At 36.4% G+C, this 13,046-nt stretch overlaps 1 protein-coding gene across 1 annotated transcript in view; it reads left to right on the forward strand.

Moving 5' to 3' along the window:
• LOC150098090 (ras-related protein Rab-1C-like) overlaps nucleotides 1-13,046 on the forward strand; it is a 134,423-nt gene that overhangs the window by 78,938 nt on the left and 42,439 nt on the right. Inside the window, exon 6 of the mRNA XM_090406680.1 lies at nucleotides 2,313-2,485. Within this exon, the coding sequence (XP_090262806.1) occupies nucleotides 2,313-2,449 (137 nt within the window). The 3' untranslated portion in view covers nucleotides 2,450-2,485. The remainder of the gene's footprint in view (nucleotides 1-2,312; nucleotides 2,486-13,046) is intronic.

Genomic DNA, 13,046 nt, shown 5'->3' on the forward strand with positions numbered 1-13,046 from the left:
AATCTGGATCCAATATACCTTCAGCATAAGAAGAACAGTGAATACTAAAGAAGTCTGTGGAAAAAATCCCTAAAATAAAGGAGAGATATACCACCCACTGATTCTCTATTCTTGAAAACAATCGTCACATTTGAGAAAAACAACAAATTTAGTTTTCCTTGAAATTTACTGAAGAATACAAGCCATTCACAAAACAAGAAATAAAAGCTGCTTTGCTTAAACGACATCTGACTGATGTTATACACAATATCTATTACAAGATGATAAAACATCTTGTCACCGTCATCCATGTACCAAATATTGTACCTTTACAACAGAATTTTCCGTGAGCGCATATTTCTGGATATCTGGCAAAAGGCAAGTATAATTGGCTTTCCAAAGCTAGGAAATGATTCAAATCACCAAATAACTACTGACAATTGCTCTGACCAGCTGCATGTGCAAGATTCTGGGGTAAAAAAAATTAGCCTTCATCTTTTATAGTTTCTAGAGAGAAACAACCTTTTTTTCCAGAACAACCTGGCTTCCAAAAATATCATTCTACTACTGATCCTCTAGTCTGGCTGGAAGCATCCATTAGAGAAGCCTTCCTAAAACACAAGCATTCAGTATTGGTTTTTGGTTTTCTTTGATATGGAAAAAGAATATGACACTGCTTGGAAATTTGGAATACTGAAAGGCACAGATAATTTTCATCTTAGAGGGAATCTCTCTCTCTCTTTATCAAAAGCTTCTTATCTAACTGAATCTTCTGAGTTCAATTGGGAACTGCCCTCTTCCATCTCTTCCAAGAAGAGAGTCCAACAAGGTTCTGTTTTAAATGTCATGCTTTTTTACAATCAACCTTATATTTGGATGACTTTACCATCTTCTCTCACTCATGTAATATGAGGATCATAGAAAGACAGCTGCAGCAAACCATTAATCATCTTTCAAAATGGGGTGGTTGCAAATAGTTTCCGATTTTCATAGCAGAAGACAGTCTCTCTTGCCTTTTGCAGATTTGGTCTTCATCCTGACCCGACACTCCATCTAAGACAATTACTAATCCCAGTTACATCGGAAGCTAAGCTCTTTGGAATGATATTTGACAGTAAACTCAGTTTTATCCCTCACTTATGTCTGTTACGAGACAAGCGCTATAAAGCAATGCTCATTCTATGCATCCTTTCTTTTACCCACTGAGGTGCTGACAGATGTTCTTTGCTTTGTTTGTACAGGGCATTGATGAGATCAAAACTTGACTACACGTCTCACGTCTATGCTTCTGTCAGGGAGAGCATGTTGAGATGGTTATACCCAATTCACCATGAAGCCATCAGAATTACAACTGGAGCATGTCGCATATTCCTAGTCTGTATATCAAGGCAAATGAACCATTTTTGTTGTTTCAATGCTAACAGCTGTTTCTGCTATATACAACTAAAATAAAATTCCTGCTAGAAATAGCAGTAGATTACACAGATGCCATCAAACTCACTTCCACCGTGTCAATCATACATATCAGCATGCTGCAGGCTACCAAAATTGTCCACCCTCCTGTCATCTATCAGCAGCTCTTCAAAGCCCATAGAACTGAATACTCTGATTTGTGCATGCCAACACAGACGGCTTAAAATCGAATGACCTAGTGGAATCTTCTGCTGTCTTTCCAGCAATAATTTGCACAAATCCTACTAGAGTGTAATAGCTTTACAGCTGAGCTGTATGTGATAAAGCTTGCACTAAAATACATTCTAGAGCTCCAGAAACATGCATCAATCTCTTTGTTCTAAGATAGCCGCCACTGGGATAGAAGTTTTTGTCTGATAATCTGTGTGTGGTACAGGTTGTTTGAGAACACCAGTTATGGAAGATGGATTCAAAGCTGTGTTGAGATTAAGGGAAATGAGACTGTCGATGCTGTAGCTAGGTACTTGACCTTCAAGGTCAAGCATCTTTTGTCTACTTGTATATGAGATATATATGACTTCTGGATTACTTCAACCTTGGTATCTCTCCTGGGTCTGGCTCCCACTGAAGAGACCTCAATAAAGGTCGAAACCGGTCTGGATAGTGCAATGCCTAATGGACCCTTTCCCATTATGCATTGCATTATACATGCTTGAAAGGTGGGGTGTGCTTTGCATTATGGGATACATACTAAGGCAAGTGATATGAAGCATTTAGCCTCTATATACAAGAAGCTGAGACGTGAATGTATTTCACGCACAAAACTTTGTTTTGCTTACGTGGTAAAATTTCTTGCTATGTTTAACATATATTATACCCAAGGTAAAAAAACTTTCTTAAAAAAACTATTTTTTTTTTAGGTATTGATGATGCCTTCAAAATGACAATAAAAGAAGCAATGGAACATCAAGATTGTATCAAATTTAGGCATCTTTCTATATCTTTACCAATAGAAAATACTGCTGTTGACACTAAACACAGAAATAAGTGCTGTTAACAAAGAATAAACAAGGCTACAGTTTGAAAGACCCAGGTCAGAATAAGATGAAAATATTAAATTCCAGTTATTTAAAACTAAAATGTGTATTAAAGTGTAGCTTTAACAATGATTGTTATTAATTTAAAACAAATTTTCTCATTAATATTTTTAAATCACCTGACTATTATCCTCCAGGTTGAGGAACACTAATATTATAAAGTCTTTACTAAGTTGCATGATCATGCAGTGGCCTATCAAAATTGTGTTAGATATGGTAGATTCTGTCAAAGAAACTTTTCATATTTTCTTGTATACCTTGTAAGTTTTGTTTTTTCAATATTATTACTTCTTTTCTATGGGTGCTTTAAAAATGTCTGAAAGTTTGCATATGAGATAGTATCATCTTGATAACCAATGATTTTCAAAATTCATTCAATGAATAAATAGAAAAAATTTAATGTACTTAATACATTAAAAGTATGGAAGAATCTGAGATCGGTGTTTATTAAAGTCATCATAACCCCAGCGCTTTTCATGATAAAATGAGAGAGCAGGAAAATAAGCCATAAAACAGCAGTTTTCTGCCCAAATCAAGAAACTTCATGGTTATGTAACCATCATTTTGGTTTATTAGATTTACTTTGTAACTAACAGTAGCTTCAACTGGCTATGATATGACAGATGATTGCTGACAGATTCTAAAGTAACTACTCTATCAGTATTTTCCTTGCAAATTGATTAATTATATCTAATTTGATCAGCTCTTATTTCTCAATTCTAAGTACATTGTTTGTTGGTTTGCTTTCAAGCGTGTAATTTTTCAACTTTCATTCTGTTTATTTTGAAACAGCGTACACATTCTAATAGCATTACGTTTTTTCTAATATGGTTCTGATATTGATATATGGTATCTTATTATAAGCAGTATATAGTGTTCAAACTGGTTTAAACAATTCAACATTTATTTTTGCTGATTTCTCTAATTCCATATAAATGTGTGCACCTAGCATGCTACTCTGCTGGCTGTACTAAATCTCTGTTTCGGTATTTGATTTGTTCTATTCATTAAAACTAAAAATTATGCCTAAAATCAATTACTTAATTGATTAAAATCAATTACTGAATAAAGGATTAAACTAAATTTATTATAGTCTAACCAAGTGAAAAATAAACTTTCAATAGCTTAACTAACTGTTGTAACAAATTTGATATGAAAGTCATCGGAAAAAAGAAGAAAGCATTAATTGCCTTCTCTTACAGAAGGCAATTAATGCTTTCTTACACTGAAGAGACCTCAATAAAAGTCGAATCTAGTCTGGGTAGTGGCCCTTCCCTTAATGCATAACATTATACATATCTGCAAGGAGGTGTGTTTTGCATTATGGGAGATACTGAGATAGGAGTGATGTTAGCTTGGTCCACCTTTGCAACGAGTTGCCTGGTGTTGTACTTCCTTACCCCAGTCCTGAAGATACTTTCAGGTGCAAACTTTGTTTGCTCACACTTGGATAAAGGATTAAACTAAATTTATTACAGTTATTTAAGCAAGTTATAGATTTTTGAAAAAGGTAATATTATTTATAATGGTATTCCATGGAGTCAAAAAAGATTCATTGCAGCAGACACACACTATTCATTAACACAATACCTATCATACATCTCTTTAAAGTTATTCACTGTTGGGGCACTCACAACCACCTCTGGAAATCCATTCCACTCATTCACCACTCTCCAAGTAAAGAACCTAGTCCACATACCCTTGCTAACCACACTCTTAGATAACTTCCAAACACGACCTCTTGTTTTCTCCTACTCTTCATGTATTGAAAATTTTCTTTTGTGTCAGTCTCATAGAATCCCTTTAGTAATTTACAAGTTTCTATCATATCCCCTCTCCTCTACGTGTCGGCTAGACTCTGCAACAGTCATCGTAGGGAACATTCCACAGACCTCTCACGAGCTTGGTTACCAGTCTCTAAATTCACTCCACAACCTCCTGGTAACACTAGAAAAGCAGATGACCAAATCTGTGCACAGTTGTCAACATGTGGCCGAATTATAGCCTTATAAAGAGGGATAATAACCTCCCTATCTTTACCTGTCAATATTTTCTTCCATATCCAGGTAATCCTCTGAGCTGTTTTGCCAACTCTTTCTATATGACCTCTGAATTTCAAATCTCTATCCACCATCACCCCCAAGATCCCTAGCCTCATCAATTTCTTGTAATCTAGTACCATCATGGGCTACTCCATTGAATTCTTAGACTCAGGGACTTATCAAGGGAGACCCTAAACATCATACCAAGCACACACATTATCTATCATACTCTGCTTTGAACTCATTCATAGTCATAGCACTCACAACAGACTCAGGAAACCTATTCCACTCATTCACCACTCTCCAAGCAAAAAATCTAGTCCCGACACCCTTGCTCAGTATCCAAGGATGGCTCCCAGTTCTCTTACCACCAGTCCTGTTCTGAAAAATTTCCTCTGTATTAATCGTGTAAAAACCTTTCAATAATTTATATATCACAATCATTACCCCTTTTCCACCTGTCAATTTCTGTAACCCACAAATCTTCTCCTATCCTCATAAGATTCATTCCAAGTATGTCACCTTATCATTCCAAAGTACATTACCTGACATTTTACAACATTCAATTGACAACCATTGTCCTTTGTCCACACTACCAATTTATTTAAGTCATACTTCAATATATCTGTATCACCTTTATCAACTATTCCTCTCCCCAATTTTGCATCATCAGCAAACAACTGAATATTCTCCCTCAAATCTTCTGTCATATCATGTAAAATCAAATGTAAAAATTAAAGAGTAGTGGTCCTAGTATAGAGCCCTGGGGTGCTCCATTAATTGCCCTCGTTCACCTTGATTCCACTCCACTATATCCCACCCTCTACTATCTGTCTATTAGCTCCCCTCCCCAATCCATGCCACCAACTGCATCTCCATTCCCATTTGCTCCAACTTATGTAATAATTTTCCAAATGGTATCTGTCAAATTGTCTTAACATTATTTGCATAGACTAAAAAACTGTCTTTACCTTTACCATCTTCCTCTACAATTCTACCTGTAACTTAATTATAAGCTGCATGAGGTCTGTTCAGATGGTACTAGAATGATGCAACTGCACAAAGAATAAGAAGTATGATTCACCTTAGCAGAAATTGTTTCTGCCATTGGTGGGAACTTTTATTGCAGTCAACTTTTGGGATGCAGCCAGATCTTAGTTGGATTTTGTTTAATAGCCTGAACATTATCAAATCTGTAACTTTCTGTGATGGAGGGGGGGGGGGGGGGGGAAGAGAGAGAGAGAGGTGCAGTGAGCCAAATCTCTGGTGAATGATGCATATTTTACATCTCTGTCCAGTGAAAGGTAGCAAACTGATAATATCAGATTTAGTATCATGGTGGTGGACCAGACAAGGGTTATAAAATCATAACTTCTCTACAGACGAAACCTAACTTTTTCAAGCCACTTCAAGTTCGAATAAGTAAAATGGTGGTCTCTCACTAGACAATCACCCACAAAAAACTTCAGCTCTGTCAACTAGCACAGCGCTTCCCAAACTGTGGGCCGCAGCCCCCTTGGGGGCCCGTTATTTTTATTGAGGGGGCCGTGAAATAATGAAAGCAAATTTAAAATGTTTTAAGACAGTGTTCCATTTAAAATGTTTTAAGACAGTGTTCCATGTCAAATGTATATATAAGATGCTAAAAATGTAATATTTGCATTTGATTTTTGCAATATTCGCTGCATATGTTTTGCATTGAATATAAATATTATAATAATATATCTGTATTACGATTTTTTTTCCCTCGATGGGGGCCGTAAAAATTAATTTTTTCAAGGGGGCCTTGACATCCATAACTTTGGAAAGCACTGAACTAGCATACTCCTAATTCCTATGCTCATTAATTTCCTGCAGTCCAGTCCTGTTAATGTAGCACACCGCTTGTAACCTCTTCATCCTTAAGTGCATACAACACATTAGACTGTTACATTACGGTGGCAGCTTATTTAAATTATCCAGTTGTGAAGCCATATTCATTATCTAACTTATCTGTCAATTTATTATATAAAAAAAAAATGGATAAATTACTCAGCAAGACAAACTATACTCTCAAACATCCCTTGAACATTATATATATATATATTTGATTTAATCCTTTATTGAAGTGTAAGCAAACAAATTTTGCACCTGTAGTATTTTCAGGACTGGAGCAACTCGTGGTAAAGGCGGAGTAAGTTCTGATCACTTGCCTTAGTATCTCTCATAATGCAAGGCACATCTCCTTGCGGACATGTATAATGGGAAGGACTACTACCAGACCAGTTTCGATCTTTATTGAGGTCTCATCAGTAGGAGTCAGACCCAGAGGTGGTGATACTAAGGTGGAAGTAATGCAGAAGCCATATCACTAATGAGACCTCAAAAAAAATAGGGTTGCTCATTGTTGGGGGATTGCACGAGTTTTTGGAGATTGATCTGCACTTAAACAGTCAATAAAGGTCGAAACCAGTCTGGGTAGTGGCTCTTCCCTTAATGCATAGCATTATACATGTCTGCAAGGAGATGTGCTTTGCATTATGGGGGATACTAAGGCAAGTGATCAGAACTTACTCCACCTTTACCACGAGTTGCTCCAGTCCTGAAAATACTTCAGGTGCAAACTTTGTTTGCTTACACCTGGATAAAGGATTAAACCAAATATATAATTGGTAGCATAGCCAAGTGAAAAAACTTCCACCCCTTGAACATATTCCATGCACTGTCCAAAGCTGGCTTCTCAGCTTGGCATACATGATCACTCTTCCAAATTAGAGGCAATCTGGCTACCTGATTATTGATAAATTGTCAAATGCTATATATCCAGCATTCGAGGATTTATTTTATCACCAGAACCAGCTTTACAAACCCACAGTCCCCTCAATTATCCTGTTTGTCCTATATAACATATGTTGCATGAACAGCATATTCTATAAGTTTACATTCGGTACATTTTAACATACCCAGGTGTGTACTTTATAATGATGCAGGCATCAGTTGAACTTTGTCTCAGTCAGGAATATTTTGTCTTATGAACCTGGTTGGAATAAAACTGGGTTGTGGTCAGAGCTGAGGTAATCTGGTATTGGTTGTATAATATCTCGTAGTATTGTTAGTGTGTTAAAGACATCAGGAAGCCCTGCCTCATTGTAGTATGTGGGTTCTAGAGATCCTATAATCACGATGCTTGGCATCAGCAAAGTTATTGAGGGTTCTGCCATTGTGTTTATAATTCTACGCTTCCAGGCTGTGTGCTTAATATTCAGGTTTCCTGCTACTACGGTTTTGCTTGTTTAATGTCTTGAAATACAGTTAAGTCCTGTTTCCAGTAACTGTTTGTTTGGAGAATTATATACAGATTATATTTTCAGGGGCCCTGCATTAACCCCCCCCCCAGGATTTCTGTGTTAGTAGTGGTAGGATTTACAATTTCATTGTGTTCTATATTCTGCTTGACAAAGATGGTTGTATTCCCACACAACACACTGTGTTGGGATCTTTCACTGTCTTGGGTTGGAGTTACATCTTGTTTATAAAGCTTGCATCAGGACTGTAGTATGTCAAGTTATACATTAAAGATGCCAAGAAATTATATTCTTGGTTTAATCCTTTATCGAAGTGTAAACAAAGTTTGCGCATGAAGTGACTTCATGACTGGGCAACTCATATATGTAGAGGCTAATGACTTCACATCACTTGCCTTAGCATTCCATAATGTAAAGCACATATCCTTACGGACATGTATAATGCTATGCATTATGGGAAGGGTCACTACCCAGATAGGGTAGTGACAGTCTAAACCCAACAGGTTTAAACCTTTATTGAGGTCTCATCAGTGGGAGCCAGATGTCCATATACATGTTGATAAGAATATGTGCTTTGCATTATGGGATACTAAGGCAAGTGATATGAAGTCATTAGCCTCTATATACGAGTTGCCCAGTCGTGAAGGCACTTCACGTGCAAACGTTCTTTGCTTACACTTGTATAAAAGATTAAACCAAGAATATCATTTCTTGGCACCTTTAATTTATAGTATAACCAAGTGGGAAAGCTTTCAACATGTATGTCAAATTCCTGTAGTTCATGTATTTCGTTTTAAGGACTATTGGCATTACTGAACATAATCTGTAGGGAATTTGATTAACAATTGTTTGTGTATGTCTCACAAATTTGTTCATGGAGTCCGGGCTGGGATTTGGCTTTTGCTGGTGGTTTTAATGCCACCAAGTCTGCATACGAAGCACATTCTTGAGTGGTTTGATGTAGAGTTGGGAGAAGGGGAGGGTGCTTTCTGGTTTTTGAGTGGCCAAGTATTGCTTGTGCCCTCTGCAGTCCACTGTAGTTGGTGCATTCAGATGAGTGTTTGCAGGAAGCTGTTATGTGGTTTTCTCCATATTTAACACAGTGAAAATTGGCATTGCAGGTAGCCAAATTTTTCACTGGTTGCACTGTCCAGTTGTTGCTGACTGTCACTAGAATAAGAGGCATTGACAATTTATCAGCTCAGAGCATATGCTTAACTTTAACAAGCTAGTTTTTATTTAATGGTATTGATATACAATATTTATAACTTATTAGCTGATATTTCACTGGTATTATATCCAGCATCTTCAGAGCACAAGAACAGTGTGTCACAGTAACAGTTTGGTATAACTGTGAGACTAGTTAAAATTGTAACAGACAACATAGGAAACTGAAGTTCTAACTGGCACCATGGTGCCAGTTAGATCTTAAAATGACAGTCTCCCAGATTTCTGGTAAATTGATACAGTCATACTAGTTGAGGTGTGGAGTATGTTTCAAAGCTACTGCTGATTCCAAAAACAATCTGACTTATGACTTCTGTATAGCAGTTCTGCTTTCTTTCATTTGACCCTGTGTGAAGGTGTATTCTTTATGATCTCCAAAGCAGATGTCAAATATACCAAATTGTTGTTTTGTGTACCGTCACAATTCTTGTGCTCTAATTGAGAATTCTTAACAGAGATGATATCATACCCAAGGCATGACAATTTGATAAGTATCAAGTTAAAACTGGCATGGCAGCTAAACAGGTTAACCTTCTTGAAGCGGTAATATAATTCCAAACTGTGTCGAAAATTAAAATTACATTTCATTTGGCCAAAGCCCACTGTATTTACAAATGGGTGAGCAGATTGGAGCTCTCAAAAACACAATTATCAACACTCAACATGACGAACTGTGTGATATTTTAAACCCAGAACTGTGGGCTATCTTGACAGCATCTCTGACGCAAAGGCAAATAAAAATTCATTAAAATCAAAAGGCAGCACCAGAAAAAATTTAAAATCCTCCAACATCATAGTGCTATGGAACAACTGCAATTAAAACAAGATTGTGTCGTCATCAATTTATCATTGGTATCCTTAATGGATGAAGCTGTTAGTGCATTGTCATAACTTTGCTGTTACACCCAAGCAAGTTCCAAAAGTAAAAATAATGGCTTTCTGTTGGAAGGGGAATTTACAACTTGCCTTCAGTAATGGCTATTAATATTTGTTTGGATATAGCCGACACCTTAATCCAATCCAAACCTCTAATAAAACTATGCCAAAAAAATAAATCAGTGCTTCAAAAGAACTATATAGTAATAACAATACTGAAATAACTAAAGCAGACAAAGGTTATGCAACTGTGGTGATGAATTTAGCAGAATATGAATGCAAAATGCATATACTTTTACAAGATCAGTCTACATACCAAATCATAGATCATGATTGTACTAACTCTCAAAAAAATAAAGTTCGCAAATTATTGAAAAATATTAACCATTTCTTTTGTCATGGAAGTGACTAACTGAAGCCTTTTCATATTAAAACGTATAATATATGGAGCATCAAAATTCACAAACAAGGTACACCCCTATGCCCATTTGTGGATAGTATAAACCAGGCATGGGCAACCTTTCCTAGTTCGGGGGCCAAATTATCATTCTGTCTCCGAGTCAAGGGCCGGACCAAATTATTAAATAAAATAAATTAAAACAAGTTGCTACTTCATATTTCATTTATTTATAATATAATGCTTCGGTATAAAGTTCTACATAAATTTTATAATATAATGAATGACATAACAATTTAATGTGAAGATTGGCCTTGTACGTCAACTACGAGACTATCAATATTGACGTTAATATTACTTAAGGATAATCGCATAGAATTTTCGAGGTTTACATCCGTTATTCTTGTCCGAATTTTTGATGATTTCTTGTATTTCATCCTCGAAAAAAAACTGTTCACGCATATATGTGCTGCCAAAAAGACAAATGATTTTTCTTGAACAGGCACATAAATTTGTATTTTTTTCTTCCACCAAATAAAATTTATAAAAATCCGTCAAAGCAATGTTGTTAAATTGTGATTTTAGCACTAAATCCGCCTGTAGCTCAATAAGTTCCATCTATAAGTTTTCTGGCACATTATTTACATCAGCATCTATTGGACGAGCAAATATAGCAAATGTGGAGTCTTTGTTTTTGAAGTCGGCAAACCTTGTATCAAAAATTTCATCTCCATAACAATTATAAGGGATATTTTTATGAGTTGCTAAAGTAGGAAAATGATAACAATTTTTAGCTCTTATCGGACTTTCCAACAATCTTAGTTTATTACAAAAAGCTTTGACATGTCCATGCAGTTCACGAACCAATTGTCCTTGTTTTTGCAATTTAAGATTCAGTTCATTTAGTTATCCGGTGACATCTACAAGGAATGCTAAATCACACACCCACTCATCATCTTTTACTTGGTTAATTCTGTTTCCTTTTATGTCTTGTCTCAGATCATAAAATCGTTTTAACATTTTACCTTTACTCAACCACCTCACTTCACAATGATAAGACACATCTTCATAATCTGAAAATAGATCTGCCAAATACTCCTTAAATTGGCGGTGATTAAGTGCACGTGACTTAATAAAGGTTAATACTGGCTACCACAACTTCCATAACATTTGTGAATTTAATCGATTTTGCACACAGCTTTTTGTTGCTGGACAATGCAGTGAAAATTTGTTAAATTTTCCAGATGGATCTGTAGTTCTATTGCTCTTTCATGAACTATTCCAATAAATCCCTTCTGTGCACCAACCATTGCAGGGGGCCCCATCAGTGCATATGCCAGATAATGAACTCCATTTAAGCCCAAAACTCTCAAAGTGTTGACTGTTTCAAATATATCTTCACTGGTATTTGTTCCTTTTAAGGGCCAAAGCGCCAATAATTCTTCTGTGATGTTGAAATGTGCATCAACTCCTCGAATAAATATTGCTAGTTGTGCTGTATCGGAGGCATCGGTGCTGTCATCCAAAGCAATTGAAAATGCTTCCAACCTAGAAATCTTCTCTTTTAAACTTTTTTTGATTTGATATCATCAGCCATAATTTCTATCCGTCGGACAACAGTACATCTCGACAAACAAATATCCTCGAAGCCTTTTTTCTTTTCAGGACATATTATATTTGCAACATCCAGCAGACATTCTTTGATAAATTCTCCTTCACCAAATGACTTAGAATGCTTAGCAATTTTTTTGCTTACCACAAAGCTGGCTTCGACAATGCTGTGATGCTGCGTTCTTTGCTTGTTGAACATTTTTACTGCTGGGTATCCAAGTTCTTCTTCAACTTCTGTATTTCATCTTTTCGTAGTTGTCATCAATTTTACTTCGAGACATGAGGTGATCCACATGTCTCGAAGTAAAGTGTCTCTTCCTTTGTTGACGGATTCGTTGCACAGCAAGCCTTTATTCAGAATAAAATAATAATCCTCCGTCCAGTTGTCTTGAAATTGACGATTCTCTGCATCTACTTTTCTTTTTTTTTGCAATAACCCCTGACACTGTCTCAAATTTATAAGCGATATTCAGAACTGTCTTCTACACTACAGGCACTGAACAGAACACAACATCAATGCAGACACCGAACAGAACATAACATCAATTGTAGGCACTGAACAAAGCACAACACCAACGCAAGTACCGAACTGACAAGTTGTAACACGTTCACATATGCCACTAGTCAAAGTGAGAAAGAGACCTTGGTTAAAGAAAACATAGTGTGTTTTGTGCAAGTCATATAACGTCAGCTTAATGTGAGTTAGTAGAACACACCATGTTTTCTCCCACCATGAATCAGACAAACTTCACTGAAATAGATTAGGGCCGGATCAAAAGAAGTAGAGGGCTGGATCTGGCCCATATGTGGTATAAACAGTCCCACATACAAATTTGCTAAACATTTAGCTAAAGTACTGCTCCCCCCCCCCCCAATTATTCTTCCTCCTTTGTTAAAAAATCACTTCACCAAAAAAAATATTAGAAAAGAATTGCTTTGATTTGCTAAAGTCACAAGACTACAGCAAAACTGTTACCTTCCCATACATTTCAAGGCACATCTGAAAAAGATATCTAGAATGTTTAATAAATATCAGCTATGCACCATATTTAAACCATATGTCAAATTGGCAACTCTCATCCCTTCACGAAGGACAAACTCTCTTTATCACATCCAGAAG

The sequence above is a fragment of the Typopeltis vanoorti genome, chromosome 16, assembly GCF_054136105.1.
Source record: "Typopeltis vanoorti isolate ZY-2024b chromosome 16, IOZ_Tvanoo_1.0, whole genome shotgun sequence".
In the NCBI taxonomy this organism is placed as follows: Eukaryota; Metazoa; Arthropoda; class Arachnida; order Uropygi; family Thelyphonidae; genus Typopeltis; species Typopeltis vanoorti.